This window comes from Papaver somniferum, chromosome 8 (genome assembly GCF_003573695.1).
Source record: "Papaver somniferum cultivar HN1 chromosome 8, ASM357369v1, whole genome shotgun sequence".
NCBI classification, from domain to species: Eukaryota; Viridiplantae; Streptophyta; class Magnoliopsida; order Ranunculales; family Papaveraceae; genus Papaver; species Papaver somniferum.
This window is the reverse complement of record NC_039365.1, coordinates 99,536,775-99,556,112: the sequence shown is the minus strand read 5'-3', so window position 1 is coordinate 99,556,112 and position 19,338 is coordinate 99,536,775. Positions and strand designations below refer to the sequence as shown.

Below are 19,338 nucleotides of genomic sequence, written 5' to 3'. Positions count from 1 at the left end.
AAGTGAGTTGCTGGCTTCCACAAAGTCTCTATCCCAAAAAACTAACATACCACCTGAGCTCCCTACCGAATGTTGGAAAGTCCAACCCACGTTCTTGTAACCACAAATTTGTTTAACATCCCAAGCTGAACATTGCATCATTTTGGTTTCTTGAAGTATTATTATCGGAGCTCTGATCATCTGTAGCATTTTATGTACCACAATTCTTCTACTACTAGAGTTTAAACCTCCAACATTCCAAGTTAGGATCCAAATTAGACCTCTAAACATTATAATTACTCATACGTTTAAAACAAAAAATTCTTTTCTCTCAATCATAAATAGTGTTTTACGTGATGAATTAGAATTTTTTTTCCGAGGTTCGCGTGGCCAAACTACATCGACAAAGTCACCCATGATGAGCTAAAAAATTTATATGGTATAGGAAACCGAAAACTTAAACAACCCATGAAACACTGATATAATACACTATTTGGAGTGCATTTTTATGCATCCCTCTAAAAACAAAGGTGAACAAGTATAAACAGCTTCATAGGGTAGTCGACATTAGAAATCGTTATTTTGTTGTTTTTCTCATTTTCAATGTAAATATAAATCAAAGCATAATAACTTTGTTAAATGAGTTAAACAATAATTCCGCACTCTAATTCCTGGTTGCACAAATTTGGACTCCACTGTATCTGTCTCATCTCCAGCTAACCGGACAATGTCGACAATTGATTCCCATATTACAAGGGCCAAGATATCAATGAACTTAATTACAATTTATACATAGAGTGAGCACAATTTCCAAACCATTTTGTTGCATTAATTTCTTGAACATGGGTTTGAATTTTTCAACGTACTATGTACCGTGGAATATTCAATTCGTTTTCGTATACTCTGATAATAATTATTAATAAATAATACAAAAAATAAAGGAAAACAGTACCAAAAATCGTTAAAAAAAAATGAAAGAACCAAGAGTTGAAACAAGAAAACTTTTGTCCTAAATTCTAACAATCTGTAGGAAGAGGATACCGGCAATACCTTGAGTTCTTCATGCACAAGAAGAACCTTTCATAAGCGGATGCCATCTTCGACGCTGTGAACATTGACGATGCATAAGCTTTACAAGCCATGCCCTTCCTGTGCATCTCAGATGGCCCATCTATTATCGCTCTCTCCAAGGCTTCAACAAACGATCCCACATTAGGAGAAAATGTATACCCAAATCCATCGTTAATGATAACAGTACCAGTGATACTGGGGTAATTCGGTGTCAAAAGTGGCGTCCCACAGTGCATAGCTTCCATAAGGGTTAAATCAAGCCCCTGTGGCCTTAATGTAGGATTAACAAAAATGTCGATTGCGTTATAAAACTCGGCCAACTCTGAGGCATCCAGTGCACCCAGAACCTTAACACTTGATCCTAACTCCATGTACCGTTTTTGCCAGGTCCCAGTACCGGCTACTAATAAAAATACGCCGGGATGTCGTTTGGCTATCTTTGAGAAGGCATCGAATAGAAGTGGATGTCCTTTGTCTCTGACCAAACGTCCAGCAACTCCCATCACCAAACTTGCATTCAGTGGGATACCGTGTTTGTTCCTGAATCGTTCCCCTGCTTCTGGTTCCTGTGTGAATACTGTATTATCAACTCCATTTAAGATGACATGAACATTTCTACGAGGAAGCTGGTAGATATTCGTTAAAACCTCGGCTGCGCTTTTGCTAATGCATATATGCTGAGTGTAACTTGGAAAAAACCTAATCTCCTCTACTAATTTTGGCATGACATCACGAAGTTCGGTACCAAATGTAGACCCTTGAGAGTCCAAAACCAATCCTTGGAATAGTTTTGAGTGCATGATTTCATACCAAATACCATGCCAAGTAACAGCAACTTTAGCTTTAGGAACCATTTTTGCACGCCAATGTGGTAAAGAAACACTCTCGCTATGAACATAATCAAACGGCAATGCATCATTTTCACTATTGAAGATCTGAAATGCTAGCGAACAGTTTACAGAACCATGGTCATTGGCAGCAAAATGAACATGAAGATTGCCTTGGTGGATATCGGGATGTGGTCGTCTATCGGAGGGTACCGTGAAAACGTGAATTTCGTGTCCTCTAGCTGCCAGATCTGTGTATAATTGCTTAGCATGTCGTTCCATTCCACCTGGGTCAGTACCCACTGGCCATGTTTTAGAGAAAACTCCAAGTTTAAGCTTCTCCATAGCCGGTCCGAAACATAAATTGTTCCATGGAGTCTGAATTTCGCGAAGATCACTATGAACATCTACTTCTACTAGAACATCTTCAGTTATTCTGAAATATGGATCGCTTAGATTTCTTCGAGCAGGGGGGGTTATGAAAAGAAGGAAAGAAGTAAGTATAAGAGCTAAAGTGAGCAAGGTTGTAGACCGAAAACTTGAAAATGAAGAAGAAGAGGATTTTGAGTTTTGATGCTTAAAAGCCATGCTAGAGAAAGGGAGTCTAGTACATGAGCCAAGATTTTGATACTTATTTGATTGTATGTTAAAATTGAGGGACTGAATTGTTCATTGCCGTGCTGCTTCAACTGATTAAGCTCAAGATTAATTACTACCTTAATTACTTGGTTTTAATAATATTATTACAAATTTCTTTGTCACCATCCATGTCGGATCTTCTACTTAATTATTATTTCTCTGGTCTTTCAAGCTATTTTACGTGTGAAAAGTTCAATCTTGCACATGGGATTGTTCATTTCAACCATCAAGTGTCAACTCTTTGTCTCTAACCTCAAGAATTTAGAGAAAAATAATTAGGTTTGAATTTGTTTTTCTTTGTCCATTTATTAAGTTCTTGATGTTTGGATTTTACATTGACATTTAAGGATTTTAATTGGAACGACGTAGAGGAAATCGGTCTATTTTTTCTACGAGAAAAATATGGTTTGGTCCTTTTTTAGGTGGATCCATGTCTGATTAGTCCTTTGGGAAAACGCCTTTACTGTTTGGTCCATAATAATTTAAAAATATAAAACAGATAAAGTTACCCTTTCGTATTAATTTTTACTTGTTTTTTTGTAACAGTTCATTCGTCAAAATGAACTCCTGTTAATTTCTACTTACTTTTTCCAGAAAACATATAAACCAGAATTCATTCCAGAAATGAAATCCATATAAAAACTTTAAAAAAAACCAGAGTTCATTCCAGAAATGAACTCCATGTAAAAACCTAAAAAAACAGAGTTCATTCCAGAAATGAACTCCACATAAAAACCTAAAAAACTAGAGTTTCATTCCATAAATGAACTCCATATAAAAACCTAAAAAAACAGAGTTCATTCCAGAAATGAACTCCATATAAAAACCTAAAAAAAACAGAGTTCATTCCAAAAATGAACTCCGTATAAAAACCTAAAAAAAATAGAGTTCATTTCTGAAATGAACTGCAGCATCATCTTCTTCATCGTCTTTGTCGTCTTCAACAATAGTAGAAATAAATTCTTCGTCATCTTCAACAACAACAGCAACAAAAATGACGAAAAAACACACAAATCTTCATCTTCTTCGTCATCATCTTCACCATCATCGTCTTCATCATCTTCAACATGAGTTCATCTTCGATTTTTATAATCAAATCAAGATTTTCGTACTCAAAAATCAAAATCTTTGTAATCAAAAACCAAATCCGGTCTCTATAATCAAATCAAATCAATCTTTAAAAATAAATCTTCTTCTTTAATCTTCAACAGTAGCAGCAGAAAGAAAAAAGAGAAAGAAAAAAGAAAAAGAAAAAAAAATAGATCTGGAAAAATAGAGGTGAGAGAAAATAAATCTGAAAATTATTCTCTTCTCTCTTAATAATGAGTATATATATAGTCCCAATTAAAAGGGTATTTCTGCCACTACAATTTGACAATTACATCATCCATGACATCATCCCGCGTGGGTATTGTCCATCCTAGGACCAAATCATTATTTCTAGGACCAAACTATAATTTATATTTACAAAAAAGACCAAACAGACAATTGACTAGGTCAATTGGACTAGACTCACTCTAATATATTATTCCTATGACTATATGGTATTTCCTACTTTCTACTCCCTCCGTTCCTAAATAATAGGCTGGTTTCTATAAATAGATGTTTCAAAAAATAGGCTGGTTTCCTAATTGGGAAAGTCAAATGTTACTTTAGTTTTCTGGGACCACTTTTCTCTTAACTTCTTTTGTTGATAAGTGTCATGTGGACCATTTCACTTTACTTCTTTTGCTGACAAGTGTCCTGGGGACCATTTTACCTCACTTCTTTTATTGAAAAGTATCATGAGGACCACTTTTATTGATTAGTTCTCTTAATTTCCTTAATTTTCTCTAAAAACAAAACCATCCTATTAATTAGGAACGGGGGGAGTAGTATTTTTTTGTGTCTACGAAGGTTTGGGTGGGGATGGCCGTCCAATTCATAAAATAACATGTCTATGGTACATTCTGGATCCGACTGGCAGAGGATCTGGGTTTTCGCCGACATGTTTAGGCCGGCAACACATCAAAGTACTACTCCCTCCGTTTCTTTTTAATAGGCTGGTTTTTATAAATAAATGTTTCAGAAAGAATAGGTTGGTTTCCTCATTGGGAAAGTCAAATGTTACTTTAATTTTCCGGGACCACTTTTCTCTTAACTTCTTTTGATGACAAGTGTCATGTGGACCATTTCACTTTACTTCTTTTGCTGACACATGTCATGGGGACCATTTCACTTCACTTCTTTTATTGACAAGTGTCAAAAGAAGGCCTGTCAATGGAAGAATAACCGTCGGATATTTAGAAATCCGATATCCGACAGGTTAAGCACTACCGGATATTCGATATTCGATAATATCCTATAGGAAATCAAAATCAGATATCGATTCCGATAGGCTAAGCTGTCGGATATCCGATAAATATCCGATAATATCCGGTTATAACAAAAAAGCTTAAAAACCCTTGTAAAACATTTTCATAATTGACACTTATCGGATATTTATCCGACAATATCCGATACTGGACTCGAAATTAGGATAAATTACAAATAAGTTCCTATACTATCGGATATCGGATATTAACATTTCGGATGGGTTCTAATCCGTTTCCGATACGTGAAGGAAGAAATATCCGATCCGATATCCGACAAAACGGATAAAATCCTATAGGATCTCGAATACTCGAAAACGGATACCGGATATCGGATAAATATTGACAGGCCTAGTCATGAGGACCACTTTCGATGATTAGTTTTCTTAATTTCCTTAAATTTCTCTAAAAACAAAATCAGCCTATTAAAAAGGAACAGAGGGAGTACTATAAAGACCCAATCTAACCTTAAATCTTTAAATTAAAATCACATCATTAAGTCCACTTCTGGTGTAGAACCTATATTACGTCCTGTGCAATGTAAATTAGAAATAAAATGGCGACCATCTTCAGCCCGGAAAAGGTTGAAAATTAAGATATGCCATTTTTACTCTGTCAAGCACCTTAAGATTTTTAACAGGCCGACACCTGAAGAAAGCAGCACCCTAAATGCAGCAGTTTACAATTCCCAAATGGCAACTGTTGGATGTTCGATCATATTTTAATGGAACTGTAAATCTGACGACCATATTTTAATGAAACCATAAATTTGACGATTAATTTGCACACGATCCTCAAAACCACTTAGCCCTTGCATCAACACCATGTGGACCCTAGAGGTGGCCCGTTCTCCCGCTACAGATGCACATACCAACCACATTGCAGAACTTTTTTTTTTTTTTTTGGTTTTGACACGATCAGCAGGGATTAAAAGGGCCCCCAACCCAAACAAAGGAAAGAAAAAACTAAAACAAAGAAACGAAAAAGAAAAAAGAAGACGGTCTGTTATAGAACACCAGACTGTACAGGATTACATTCTATAGTAAATCTTCCCACTGCTATCTTCAAGTAATATCTGATTGAACTCTTCTCCCAGATTTCTCCAATCAAGAACCTAATAGGTTGATGGTGAGTAAGTACCAGCTAGCCATTCTGCAGCACGATTGGTCTCTCTATATATGTGATCAACTTTTAACCAATCAAAATGCTTTCTCAAGACACAGATATGTCTCCAGATGTACAACACATCCCAAGGAACCTCAGGATTCCTGCTGTTAAGGAGAGTAGTTACAGCCATAGAATCCAAACATAGATGAGTTTTTCTGCAACCTAAAGAAATAGCAGCCATCAACCCAATCTCAACCCCCTGAAGTTCATGTCCTATAACAGATATAGCCATTCCAGACCCTGCAACATCCATTAGGCATTCACCAGGCATGTCTCTGATAATAACATCATAACCACCTAAAGTGTCTCCCAAAGAGCCATCAGTATTATCATTAAAACATCACCTTCAGGTCTTAACCAAGTCCATCTAAGCTCCACTTTCAGATGATATACACAATGAATATTCCAGAAAGTAAAGAATTGTCTGACTTGAGGGCTATCATCCACCACAATCTGGTTAGCAGCCAGTTTAAGTGTTACATCTTGGATAATCAACCAACTAACCTGATCAGTAGATAAATTCTGCTTTTTAAAGACTCTAGCATTTCTTTCTTTCCATATGTGGTAGACATAACTGTTGAAAGTGAGTTTCCTTATGGTGGTAATAATAGAAGATCCCACAAAAGCACTGACACACCAATGGATCTCTTCCCTCCAGTTAGCTCTTTGACTAGTGATATACCCTAATTTTATAAGAAGCCCTTGCCAAATCTGGGAAGAAAAAGGACACTGAAGGAATAGATGGTTATCATCCTCATTACTCTGATTACAAAGCACACATAGTGGGTTCACCTCTAAGCCCCACTGAATCAGTCTATCCTTTGTTTTCATTATATGATGCAAGGTCATCCAAGTGATTAAGGAATGTTTTGGTATGTGCATCTTGAACCAAACTAATTTATTCCAACAAGGAACCTCCAACTGAGGTCTGAGAGTGTGATAAGTATCTTTGACAGTGAATTTACCTGAGCTGCTAGGAGACCAAATAAGCCTGTCATCCTCTCCAGAACCAACAAAAACTGAGGCAATCTAATTTGTAATGGCATAAACAAAGGGGTCATCTGACTGAGGTAGCACACACTCTTTATCTGCAATATATTCATCCACAGTGCAATCTCTATTGAGAAAGACATTACTAATAATGTCTTCTGGAATCCATTCCACCAGTCTACCATTTGGGTGCCATAAATCTGTAAGGAAAGCTGTGGAAGTACCATTACCAATGACAGTTCTTAAAATTTTCACAGCTTCATCCCTCTGTCCAAGGATATGTCTCCATCTCCATGAGGCATCTTGGGGACACTTCATAGTCCAAAAGTCCGTATATTTTATAAGATTTGCCTTTATCCATTCTTTCCAAACTGATTCCTTGTTAGAAGCTAACTCCCAAATGTATCTCATCCATGCTGCCGCATTTGTGGTGGCTAAGTCTCTCACAGCAAGTCCCCCTTCTTTGAAAGGAACACACACTTGACTCCACCCAATTGGACAGCTAGTTTTCTTATCAAGTGAAGCCCCAGCCCATAGAAACCTTTTGAAGATGGAGTTAATACATTTTATAGCCTTCTTAGGAAGAGTAAAGCAGGATAACCAATAAAAAATCATACCATTCAACACATGCTTAATAAGCCCAAGCCTTCCACCATAAGTAAGTGGTCTAGATTTCCAAGCTTTGATACGACTAGTTACATTATCAATAAGGGGCAAGCAATCCTTAAAAGAAAGTCTGGTAGACAAGAGGGGTAAACCCAAGTATCTAACAGGTATCTCTCCAACCACACAGTCAAGAAAAGAAATAATGTTTTGAATTTTCACTTCATTAACAGCAGAATAGAAGAGAGAAGTCTTTTCCTTGCTTATTTCCAACCCTGTGCAAATGCTGAATCTATGAAGAGCAGTATTAAGAGAAGAAGCTGATTTAAGATAACCTTTAAAGAAAACTAAGACATCATCTACAAAGCAGAGATGAGTAAGAGAAGTAAGCTGGCATCTGGGATGAAATCCATAGTCCCTTGATTTAACTTGTTGATTAATGCACACACTAAGAAACTCCATCACCATTACAAATAAATAGGGGGATAAAGGGCAGCCTTGCCTGAGTCCCCTTTTAGCACCAAAAAAACCAAATGGGGAGCCATTGATAATGATAGAAAATCTTCCAGAAGTAATGCAACATCTAATTCATTCAATAAACATGGGAGGAAAACCAAACTTCTGCAGAGTAAGGATAACAGCCTTCCAACTAACAGTGTCATAAGCCTTTTTAATATCAATCTTGAGAGTACATCTAGGAGATCCGACAGTTCTATGGTAATTTCTTAATAATTCATGGGCCACTAGAACATTGTCTTGGATTGCTCTACCTCAGACTGATTTGCACTAATAATCCCTCCTAGCACATGCTTCATTCTCAAGGATATGATTTTAGTAATGCATTTATACATTGCATTACAGCAAGCAATTGGTCTATAATCCTTGACAGAGTTAGGGTTCTCTATCTTAGCAACAAGAGTTAAGGTGGTATTTACCTCTTTGAGGAGTTTTGAATGTTTAAAGAAATTTTGAACAGCAGCAGTAAAATCATCACCCAAAACACTCCAGCAAGACTTAAAAAACCAACTTGAAAACCCATTAGGCCCAGGGGCTTTGCTAGATCCAATAGCAGATAAAGCAAGCACAACTTCATCTCTAGTGACAGGCTTAATAAGGTCACACCTATGCCCATCCTTCAACAAGTTTCCAAACTTTAGAGAATCAAGAAATTCTGAATCATCTACAAAAGAACTGTCAACATCATCAAATAAATCAGAATAAAAATCAATACACTCCTCAGCAATCTCCTTGTCCTCTTGAAGGAGCACATTCTCTCTAGACATCAAAGTAAGAATATTGTTCCTAGAGTGTCTTTCCTTCATAGAATCATGAAAAGACCTGGTATTTGAGTCCCCCAAGTCAATCCATTTAACTCTGGATTTTTTCTTTGCTACAGATTTCTCATATCTAGTGACCTTAGCATACTTCTTAATAGCTAATTTTCTTGTTGAGCAGATTCCACACACAAAGGAAATTGTTGAATGTGTTTTTGAATGGTGCATAGCTCATCTTTAGCAATTTCTACCAGGGCTGGAATGCTCTTAAATCTCTCCCTCTTCCATTGGATAATTTTGGCTTTTACTTTCTTGAGCTTGGTAACAATAACAAACATGGGATTCCCTCTCACAGGTTCTTCCCAAACTTCTCTAACCAAATTTAAAAAATCAAGTTCCTCAGTCATAAAATTATAATATTTAAAGGGTGGACGGCCATGAACTCTGTCTTCAAAGATAGAAACCACCATAGGGGAATGATCAGATAGAACCAGCTTCAAGAAAAACAGCTTTAGAGTCAGAAAACCTGGTAACCCACTCCATGTTCACAATGGCTCTATCCAACTTAGATAAAATTCTGTTGTCATCAGTGTGACCATTTGTCCATGTATAGAAGCAACCAGAATAAGCAAGATCAAAGAGGAAACTATCTTGAGTGCAATTCCAAAAATCCAGTTAAGTATTAGAAGTTACATTCCCACCCACCTTCTCATGAGGAAAAAGAATAGAATTAAAGTCGCCCACAATAAGGAGAGGATGAGAATTTGTAGAAGAAAAATTCAGTATATCATCCCACAAAAGCTGCCTAACTTGTGGGTCATTACTGCCATAAACAAACCCCACCACAAATTGAAGACCTCTGCTTGTAACAATATTAACAAAAATCACCTGATCTGAAGCATAAAGAGTAGAGACTGACACTTCTGCAGGGTTCCACCTAACCCAAATTCTACCAGAATCATTATTAGAGTTATTGTCAATGAACTGCCAATCAGGCCTAATGGCCCTTCTTATTCTATCTTTATTTTGACTCTGCACATGAGTCTCAACAATGCCCACAATAGACAAGTTGTTTATTCTAATGAAATTCCTAACTTCTACTTGTTTAAGAGGGTCATTCAACCCTCTTATGTTCCATCCTCCAAGATTAAACATCATTAGAGACTAGAGGTTTAGATATCTTACCTCTAGCAGATTTCTTCAAATTTGTCCCCATTTGGTGCACACTTCTAACCATATAATTCTTTTTGGGAATATAACCTTTAGCACCACTACCACCAGCAGAAGAAGAAACTTGTTGGTGGTCCTTATTTCCAGATTGGGATCTAAATTTTTAGCAGCTGAAGTATTAACTTTAACAGAACTATCAGTATTAGTAACTTCAATAATTGCCATGGTGACTTCCCTCAATACATCAAAGGAATTCCTGGTAGGTATTTGTTCCATATCATTATCCACTGCATTAAGAGGCTGAGAACAAGTCTCATTGAGCAATCTGCTATCATCAACTTTCCTCTTACCAGCATCCTGCATTCTCTGCTCTTCTGCTGCATCATGCATTCTCTTCTCTTCTACATCTCCCTCTCTAGCCACATTATCAGCACCAGTTACATTCTGAACTTCCATAACATCTTCAGGAATTGCTTCCAAAACAGTAGCTGGAGTTGAATCTTGTGTTTTATTTGTGTTCTTAACCACCCAAACAGATTTTTGAGGTGGATAGGTAGTTTGCACCTTTTGCATTTCAACTGGTATTGGTTGTTTAAGTGGACAAGTAGCATCAGTGTGTCCAAAAGTCTTGCATCCAAGACATCTTGGTGGTTTCCAAGAACATTCCACAGGTATCTTAAAAGCCTCCTTGCCATCAATTACCACTGGAATCTCATTAGGGAAATCACAACTTGTATCAATCTCCACACACACCCTAGCAAAGTTCATTCTAGATCTCTCCAAGGTTTTCTTATCAGTCATCAAAGGAATTCCAAGATAACTAGCAATAATCCCAATCCCCTTCTGGTTCCACATAAACATAGGAATCTTCTTAAGAGTGAACCAAACATGTATAGTTTTAAGATCTTATGCCATCTGTTCAACCATTGGAGACCATGGTCGAATCATAAAGAGCCTGCTAGCAATATACACATGACCAATTTCTAACACTCTTTGTCTATCTTCATCATTACTAAAATCAAACACAAAAGAGGCATCACTATGTAATGTCATATTCACCTCTCCTTTGAGTTTCCAAAGCCTAAGTAAACTTTTCTTAGCAAAATGAAAAGGTAAACGACGACCCACAAAAGCCCGAACAATCAATTTCTCATACAGCCTAATATCATCCTCAAAATCAGCTAAAGAGGCAACAGAGGCTTTCTTACCATTGAACAATTGAGGAGCTCGGTACTTCAAATCGTCACTTTTCATCTCAAGATTCCTTAGATCTTTTGAGACCATACCTGCCCAAGAGGTATTTCCACCCCCTAGAGAACCAGAAGGAGGACTGTGAGAAGACGAACAAGAACCCACAAGTGGAGGAAAAGTCTCCATAAAATTCTTCTTAGCAGACTGAAACGAATTATCTCCCTGAAATTGACCCTCAGTCACCATGGGAGGAGGTGAAAGAGGGTTAGAGAACGGAATGGAAGATCTTACGACACCACCAGACGGCGGTACCATGAGATCCGAAGCACAAGAAGAAAAAAATCGCCAAAACCTAAAATCGCCTTGGTCAAACCCGAACGGCCAAGGTCAATCTCACTCCTTTTTATAGCAGCTGAAGCTTGTAAAAGAATATCATCCACATTGCAGAACTTAGTACAACATAAAAATAAATATAAATTAGAACTTCATAAAAAGCTTAAAAATTTCTTGGTGTATTCAAATAATATGTGGCGAAGTTCACGCCCCAAAAAAAATAATTAATGTGCATGTTTCTTCCTATATATTCTAACCTGCAGGTGAAGGTATTGCAACAAAAAGTTACGTACACACATATACTTGTATATAATCATAGAGCGGGACGAAAGCATAGATCTGACTACATGTAAATAATCTAACTGAGTGTGGGAATAAATCTAAGAAAAAACCCTTTCTTGCAAACGGTTCCAAGAAGAAAGAGTACCGTGCTTGTCCAAAACCAACAGGTGAAGAGGGAAAATACAACATTGTCTCAAGCAACATGAATACGACTTTGAGAAGCTACACTAGCGACACAGAGGTAAATGAAGAATAATCCTTTTCTAAAAACAAGAAAGAAACCCCATTTATGTCCCTCGCTAAAGAGACCGTAGTCAACAGACTCGATACACTCTGCTTTTTAGTTTCTAGTGGCACCTTTAGTTCTAAGGAGAAAGTAAGCCTCTGTCTATTGTCAGGACACAATTTCAACACGTTATTCTCCATGCAGGCCACTAATCAGAGCCTGGCAAGAGAAAATATATGATCGAATGCATTTTATTTTTAGAAACAGAAGATCCTGCAGCATCTTCTCTCTTCAAATATACCATCTACACATTCAAGATTTTCTTTTCATCTCTGCCTTATGTTTCTACCTGTCAAATCATGGACAAGCAGGACCTTATGCTGAAACTCGGGTCGCATTTGTTTGTTCATTTGGCCCTTGCATGTTCTACCTATATCATGAAGTTTTAACCACAAACTACATCTCTTTGTTGAGTAATAGAGGACCATAGATAAAGACTGTATAACCAGACAGAAAAGTGAAAAGAATAAACTAGATAAAAAAGGAATTTTCATGGCATATGCTACTGTACCTCACAGTATATCCAAACTTAGAGCAGAAACCACCAAGTATAAAAGCTGAAGTATGCATGTTTTAATAGCATGATCAGTTCCAGAGTACAACATGCAATGTGGGGTTAATGAATGACAGTGCAATCTTCCCTTGGCAGAGAGAACGTGCACTATTATTTTTCTGGCCGCCAAGGGAGAATTGCCCTGCTATTCGCTCACACAATCAGTTAGATAATCAGAGCAATCAATCAACAGATGGTTAAGAATCAAAGTCAATTGATGTATAAAAATCAAAACTACTGTGGAAGCTGGAGTACCCGTGTTACAAATGGTATGACCAGTTGCATAGGATAATGTGTGCTATGTGGGTTTGGTGAATGACAGTGCAATCCTTCCTTGGCAGGAGGGACAACAGTACATAGTGTTTCATGAAAATACACTTGTAACTTTCTGGCTGCCAAGAGAGAATTGCCCCGCCATTCGCTCATCCAATCAGTTAAATTAACCAGACTATAGATCAAGATAAATAAGCATAGGAGACAGAAGAAGGAAAAGAATCAAAGTGCAAACCACCTAGTCTCACAGCTGAAGTAGACATGTTACAATGGTGTGACCGCATAGGATACCATGCAATGTGGGGTTGATCGATGATAGTGCAATCTTCCCTTGGCAGAGAGAACATTAATACAGTGTTTCATGAACTACACTATTATAATTTTCTGTCTGCCAAGGGAGAATTGCCCCGCCACTTGCCCATACAATCAGTTTAAGTTGATGAACTAGATATACCGACCAGTGGAAGGATAAGATAATGGTGTATCACTTTAATATTAATGTGCAGGTGAAGCTCATAAAATAGTGCCGCGGAGAAGACGATGATTACTATCTGCAAAACATCCACACAGGTGAAGAGGATTTCTGTCTATCCAGCAGTTAGCAGATGTATCTTTTCGTTTTCTCCACAATATTTATACTTCATGTAATCTTATAGCTGATAGACAGTGCATGAAAATGGTGCTGGCGTATAAGGAATAAGGTTCCCAAATCACCAACTATTACTAAAGAGTCCAGCAATGCGAATGTAACAACTAACCAGATCTGAGACAATGATTCAACCTTTGAAAAACCAATGCAGGTTCAAACAACAATAAAATAGTATGAACATGCTAACGAAGCTTAACCTTCGGATCCTACCCATGTTCACCCAAGAACTGGCGCTCCCACCATCCTCCATGTAACACGTTCTGTAAATTGAGACAATGAAAGAGCATTTATTTTGGGGACACTAACTCGTGTAACAAAAATATACTGAAATAAGAACGATATTAACTGCATCAGCAATCTAAAAAGGTGGACGCTTCCACAGGCTCTACTCCAATGTCATTCACCAACAGCAAAATGTGATGTATTGAGACATAAGATTTGCAGTATTGCACTAATTTATCTTGAAGAAATGTCTAACAGTGGCTATCAGTTTAAGGCGACACAAATATTCACACTTGCCAAGGCTTGTGGAATATTGAATTACAAGTACATAACCTTAAGACTTGATATCAATAGCAAGTTTACCGGACTTCAGATTGTAATCTCTAGCATAATGAAAAAATGGAGACAGATATCACATCAACACACCAAAAATGCCACAGCAATCTAGAATTAAACAGACAAAGGAAAACAAAAATTGAGTTCCTCCTAGATACCTATTTTCTAAAGAATTTCAAATCGAAGATATAACTTAAAAATGAAATCAAAAATTTGCAATTGAGATATAGATTCTAATGAAACCTGCTAAATTGGTCATAATCTCTTCAAATACAGGCAGTATTACTGATAAATAAATAAATCCGGACCAACGGACCGACTCAGATTATATCCACGCCTATTCAATTGTGTGCAGATGGCATCTCCTTATTAGGCATTACCTCTTGAAATTTACACTTATAACACTTCAATACAAGTGTGCAAAATAAATAAAAATTAGTTTACTAAAAAATTATTTTTTAGATATATCCTTTGTACTAGCCATTTTACAAAATCAGAGGCTGGACAGAAATGCTCATACTATTCCAGTTCAAAGAGAATTATATCACTGTAGATTAAAGAACCTTTATCTGACACAGAACAATTAAAGATGTTCCTATTTAACGAAGAAAGATACCCCACCATTACTCTTACTCTCTAAATAATGCACAGTTGATACAGCATACCCTGATTATGTTTTTGTCTACTGCAGCATTTTTTTTTCTGTTGGTAAGTAAATTGGTATTACTATCCCACCATTCAACACTGACAATTTAACTAAACAATAGATACTTTAATCTCCTCACAAGCCGCCAAATCAAGTTCAGAATATGATACCTTCCAGTTGTACAACTGTTCTTTCATTCTCTGACTGAAGGAAACAAAGCCTATGGTACAAAATGTACTGTTAAACATGAAGGTCCTGGAGCATCTTCTTTTATATTCGCCATACATCCATTCCAACTTTTTCTTTCAGCTGTAGATCTATTTCACCTGTCAATTCATGGATATTTAGGAATGCGCGGCTCCTTATATTGAAGCTCAGGGTCGTATTTTATGGTCATTTTCCCTTTGCTTAGTTGTACGGATCATTCGTTTTTTTACCTTTACACATTTTTCCTATGAAAGGAAAAAGGAATATCATGCCGCATAAAGATTATGAGTGGTCTGTTAACACGTATTCTAACAATAACAAGAGAACAAGCTAAAGAAAACAAATAAATACATAAATATACATAACATGAGCTAGTATTGCCTGTTTGCTAATTACATATCCTGATAATCACATATTTTATATGACACACTTAGGGAGAATACCTGACACTAGATTTATTTTCATTTTTCAACAGACTCATCTTGCTACTTTGCCAGATACAATTGTAAGGCTTCATTAATGGTATTTGATATTAACTGCATGCATCTGTGAAATACGAGGTGCATATGCATGACCAACTGCAAAAGTGAACCAGGATAAACTTCGTATAATAGAAGGAAGTGCTCATAGCATATGCTACTTTACTTCATCCGAATTCAGAGCACTAATCACATAGTATAAAAGGGGAAGTAAACATGTTACATTGGCATGATCAACAACGAAGGACAGTGAGCAAATGCAATGTGGGGTTGATGAATGACAGTGCAACCCTCCCTTGGCAGAGAGAACAATCAAACACTGCTACTTGGTGCTCTACAATCTCTTTCTGTCTGCCAAGGGAGAATTGCCCCGCCATTCGCCCATACAACCAGTTAATTTAAGATGTTTAGCTACTCTACTTCACAGTATATCAAAATATAAAGCACAAATTACGTAGTTTTAGGGCGGTGTATGCCTGTTACATTAGCATGATAAACAGTGAAGGACAGCGTGAAGATACAATGTGCGGTTAATCAATGACAGTGCAATACTCCCTTGACAGAGAGAACAGTCCAACAGTGCTACCTAGCATACTATTTCTCTGTCTGTCTGCCAAGGGAGAATTACCCCGCCATTTGCCCATACAATAGTTACTTTAAGTTGTTTAAATATATTTCTCAATCATCAGATGTTTCTCTGCTATTTACATGCAGGAAAGCATGATCACTTAATGTCGGATAGATTTTCTTGCTATTTGCAGAAGATCCATATAGGTGACAGAGAATTTTTCTGTTCAAGAGATATCAATCTTACCGTGTATTTTTTAGAATTCTTACAATTAACGACGATACATCTGATAGCTGGTAAATGTAAAAGGTGGTGATATTAAGTGCTAACAGTAATGGAAGATAGCTTGCTAATATTTTGGACTGTAGTAAACAAGTGATGACTTAAGACTCGAATAAAGGCACTGTGATGTCATTCTCGTGGTCTTTTTACCCACAGTCTTCATTTAGTGCACAAAAAACATGTTTGGGTAGTAAGTGAACAAAATGTAAACCATAAATTAGTCAATGGAACATTACCTCTTCTGCTTTCCAATGCAACCATCACATAGCCTGTCAAATGTGTGCAGTATGTCACAACATCAGAAGCACAATCTTCAAATAAATCCATTCCTTCACTCAATTTACCCTCCTTGCAATACCCCACCAATTATTACCAGTATCACCTATAATGTAATTGCACACCCTTTTTCGCACATTCATCAAACAGATTCCAAGCATTGGATGAATTTTAATGGTTTTACCGTTGTTTAATTGAGGATGAAATCGTGAGAGAATGAGACTAACAAATTGGTTTCTTCTTAGAGATTCAGAATTATTTAATTTTTGCTGATAATTAGAGGTTTCAGAATTAGGGTTTCCAAAGAGTTGTTGGGCATGATCAGGGTTTACAAGTTTTTCGTAAAGTTCGAGCCATCAACGAAAACATAGATTGGGGGTGTACTTCAAGGAGAGCAGCTCAGTGGGATGCACCAAATAAGCTAATTTGATAAATCAGGTGGATAAGAAATTAGAACTTGAAAAGGCTATAGCAAACATTAGAACTTGGGGCAAAAATGAATTTGAGGCAAAAAAAATGAAGGCACCTAAGAAATTAGAACTTGAAAAGGCTATAGCAAACATTGCCTCAACTTCCAACAACAATATCACTTTTGGAGCTAGTCTCCATCCTCAGATAACTCTTCTTTCCCCACCCCGATGTCCCAGCTTGCCAGTTTAAAAACAAAAAATTAATTATGCCAAAAAAGCTTGAAGATAGCTACAAGAAAAAACTTCCAAAAATGAAAACTGCTGCCAGAAACCACTAAGCAAGAGTACTGAGGCAAGAGAGGACCCTGAGGCTGCTGCTGCAAACATTGCTGCTGCTGAACAGATCTTCCCAGTCTCTTCTGCTCCACAGAAGTTCCTCTTTAATGTGCTTCCCACTCTGGAACAGATCAAAGCTATTATGAATGCTGAAGCATCTAAAAAGAAGAAAGCAGCTTGGAAAGCTAAGAAGAAAGCTCATGATTTTAAAAGTCTTAATGAAAACTCCCAGAACATATCCAACTCTGATGATACTAAAAGAAAGAAACCCCTCTATCATGGAGACAATCAAATTCCTAACTTCTTGGAGCAAGCCAACTTCAAGAGACTCAAAGATTTCCATGATGATTACTGTGAACAGTTAGGAAACACTCCTTCTCCTGTGGCTAATGGTACTATGGATGGCTCTCCCACTGGAAATATGGTAATGTTTTCTTATCTCCTTTCAGTTAGATACTATCTGATTAAATATCTCATCCATTTTGTTTTTCATTTATTTTATCTCTAGAAGGTCAACTTCAAAGTATCCCAATGTTTCCTACTTATGGCAATTTTTTACCTCGGCATGGAACTACCAAGGTCTGGAAATTAGGGATGCAAAAAGATATCTTAATGATATGATTAACAAGTTGAATCCGGATATTATTTTCCTCTCTGAAACAAAACAAAAGCATGATAAATTTAAGAAAACAATGCTTGATATTGGTGTCAACAACTACTGGTCTGTGAACCCAGGAAGGGCAAGTGGCAATGCTGGTGGTTTAGCATTGATTTAGAAAAATAACATTTCTTTAGAAATTAAGGATTACTCTATGAACAATATCAATGTTGTAATCAAACCTGTCAATAGCCCATCCTGGATTTTCACAGGCTATTATGGTAGCCCCTATGACTCCACTTCCAAACTGAGCTCCTGGAAAGTGATAGATAAAACTGCTAGTACCAATACTTTGCCTTGGATGGTAATGGGTGACTTCAATTTTATCCTTCATGACTCTGAAAAGTTTAGTACACACCCTTTGGATAATAATGAAGCTTATCTTTTTAACAAAAAGATTCTTGAACTTGATTTTGTTGATATTGGTTTTACTGGTTGCCCATTCACTTGGTCAAACAAAAGGAGGGGACATGCTCTCACTGAACAAAGATTAGATAGAGGATTTGCAACTGATGATTGGCTAATCCTTTATCCAAACACCACTATATCCAATATGCTAGATATTGGGTCTGATCATCATCCCATATTTCTAAATTATAATCCTCATTGGAAGAATGGAAAGATACCATTCAAATTATTTGGTCCTTGGTTGGAGCATGAGGAATGCTTGAAAATAATAGCTGAATGTTGGAGTAAATCTATCCCTGGATCCATTGTTTTCTCAATTGCCAGAAAACTCAAAGACATAAAGCTTCATATCAGAGTCTGGAACAAGGAAATTTATGGCAACATCAAAACCAATATTGAAGAATGCAAGCAATATCTAACTTGGCTTCACAAAAATTATTTCAAAGAAGATAGAGGACATGCACTAGCTGATGCAAGGAAACACCTCAAGAATTGGCAGGATATAGAAGAAGAATTCTGGAAAACAGAAAGTAGAGACCAACTGATAAAACTGGGAGATCAAAACACACATTATTTCCACAGAGCCACCAAGAGCAGAACAAGAAGAAATAAGATTGATACAATACAGAATGAAGAAGGAATCTGGCTTTCTGAATACCAAGAAGTTAAAGACTGTTTTACTACTCACTTCTCAAGAATGGCATTTGCTGAAACCATCACCATCTCTCTAGAAATCATCAACTTAATCCCCACAACCATAACCTCTACTTACAACACCATGCTCAACAGAAACCATGAACCCAATGAAATCAAATCAATTCTGTTTAGCATGGCCAGTGACAAAGATCCTGGTCCTGATGGATTTCCACCAA

At 37.0% G+C, this 19,338-nt stretch overlaps 1 protein-coding gene and 1 long non-coding RNA gene across 2 annotated transcripts; both read right to left on the bottom strand.

Moving 5' to 3' along the window:
- Positions 1–749: 749 nt before the first annotated feature.
- Positions 750–2,541, bottom strand: LOC113301679 (glycogen synthase-like). Its single transcript, XM_026550465.1, has one exon. The coding sequence runs from the start codon at positions 2,463–2,465 to the stop codon at positions 996–998; it is 1,470 nt and encodes a 489-aa protein (XP_026406250.1). The 5' UTR covers positions 2,466–2,541; the 3' UTR covers positions 750–995.
- Positions 2,542–13,753: 11,212 nt separating this feature from the next.
- Positions 13,754–17,818, bottom strand: LOC113305894. Its single transcript, XR_003338564.1, has 3 exons — positions 16,615–17,818; positions 15,013–15,168; positions 13,754–13,898 (listed from the first exon to the last, which is right to left on the bottom strand). It is a non-coding gene; the product is annotated as an uncharacterized LOC113305894 (long non-coding RNA).
- Positions 17,819–19,338: the final 1,520 nt, after the last annotated feature.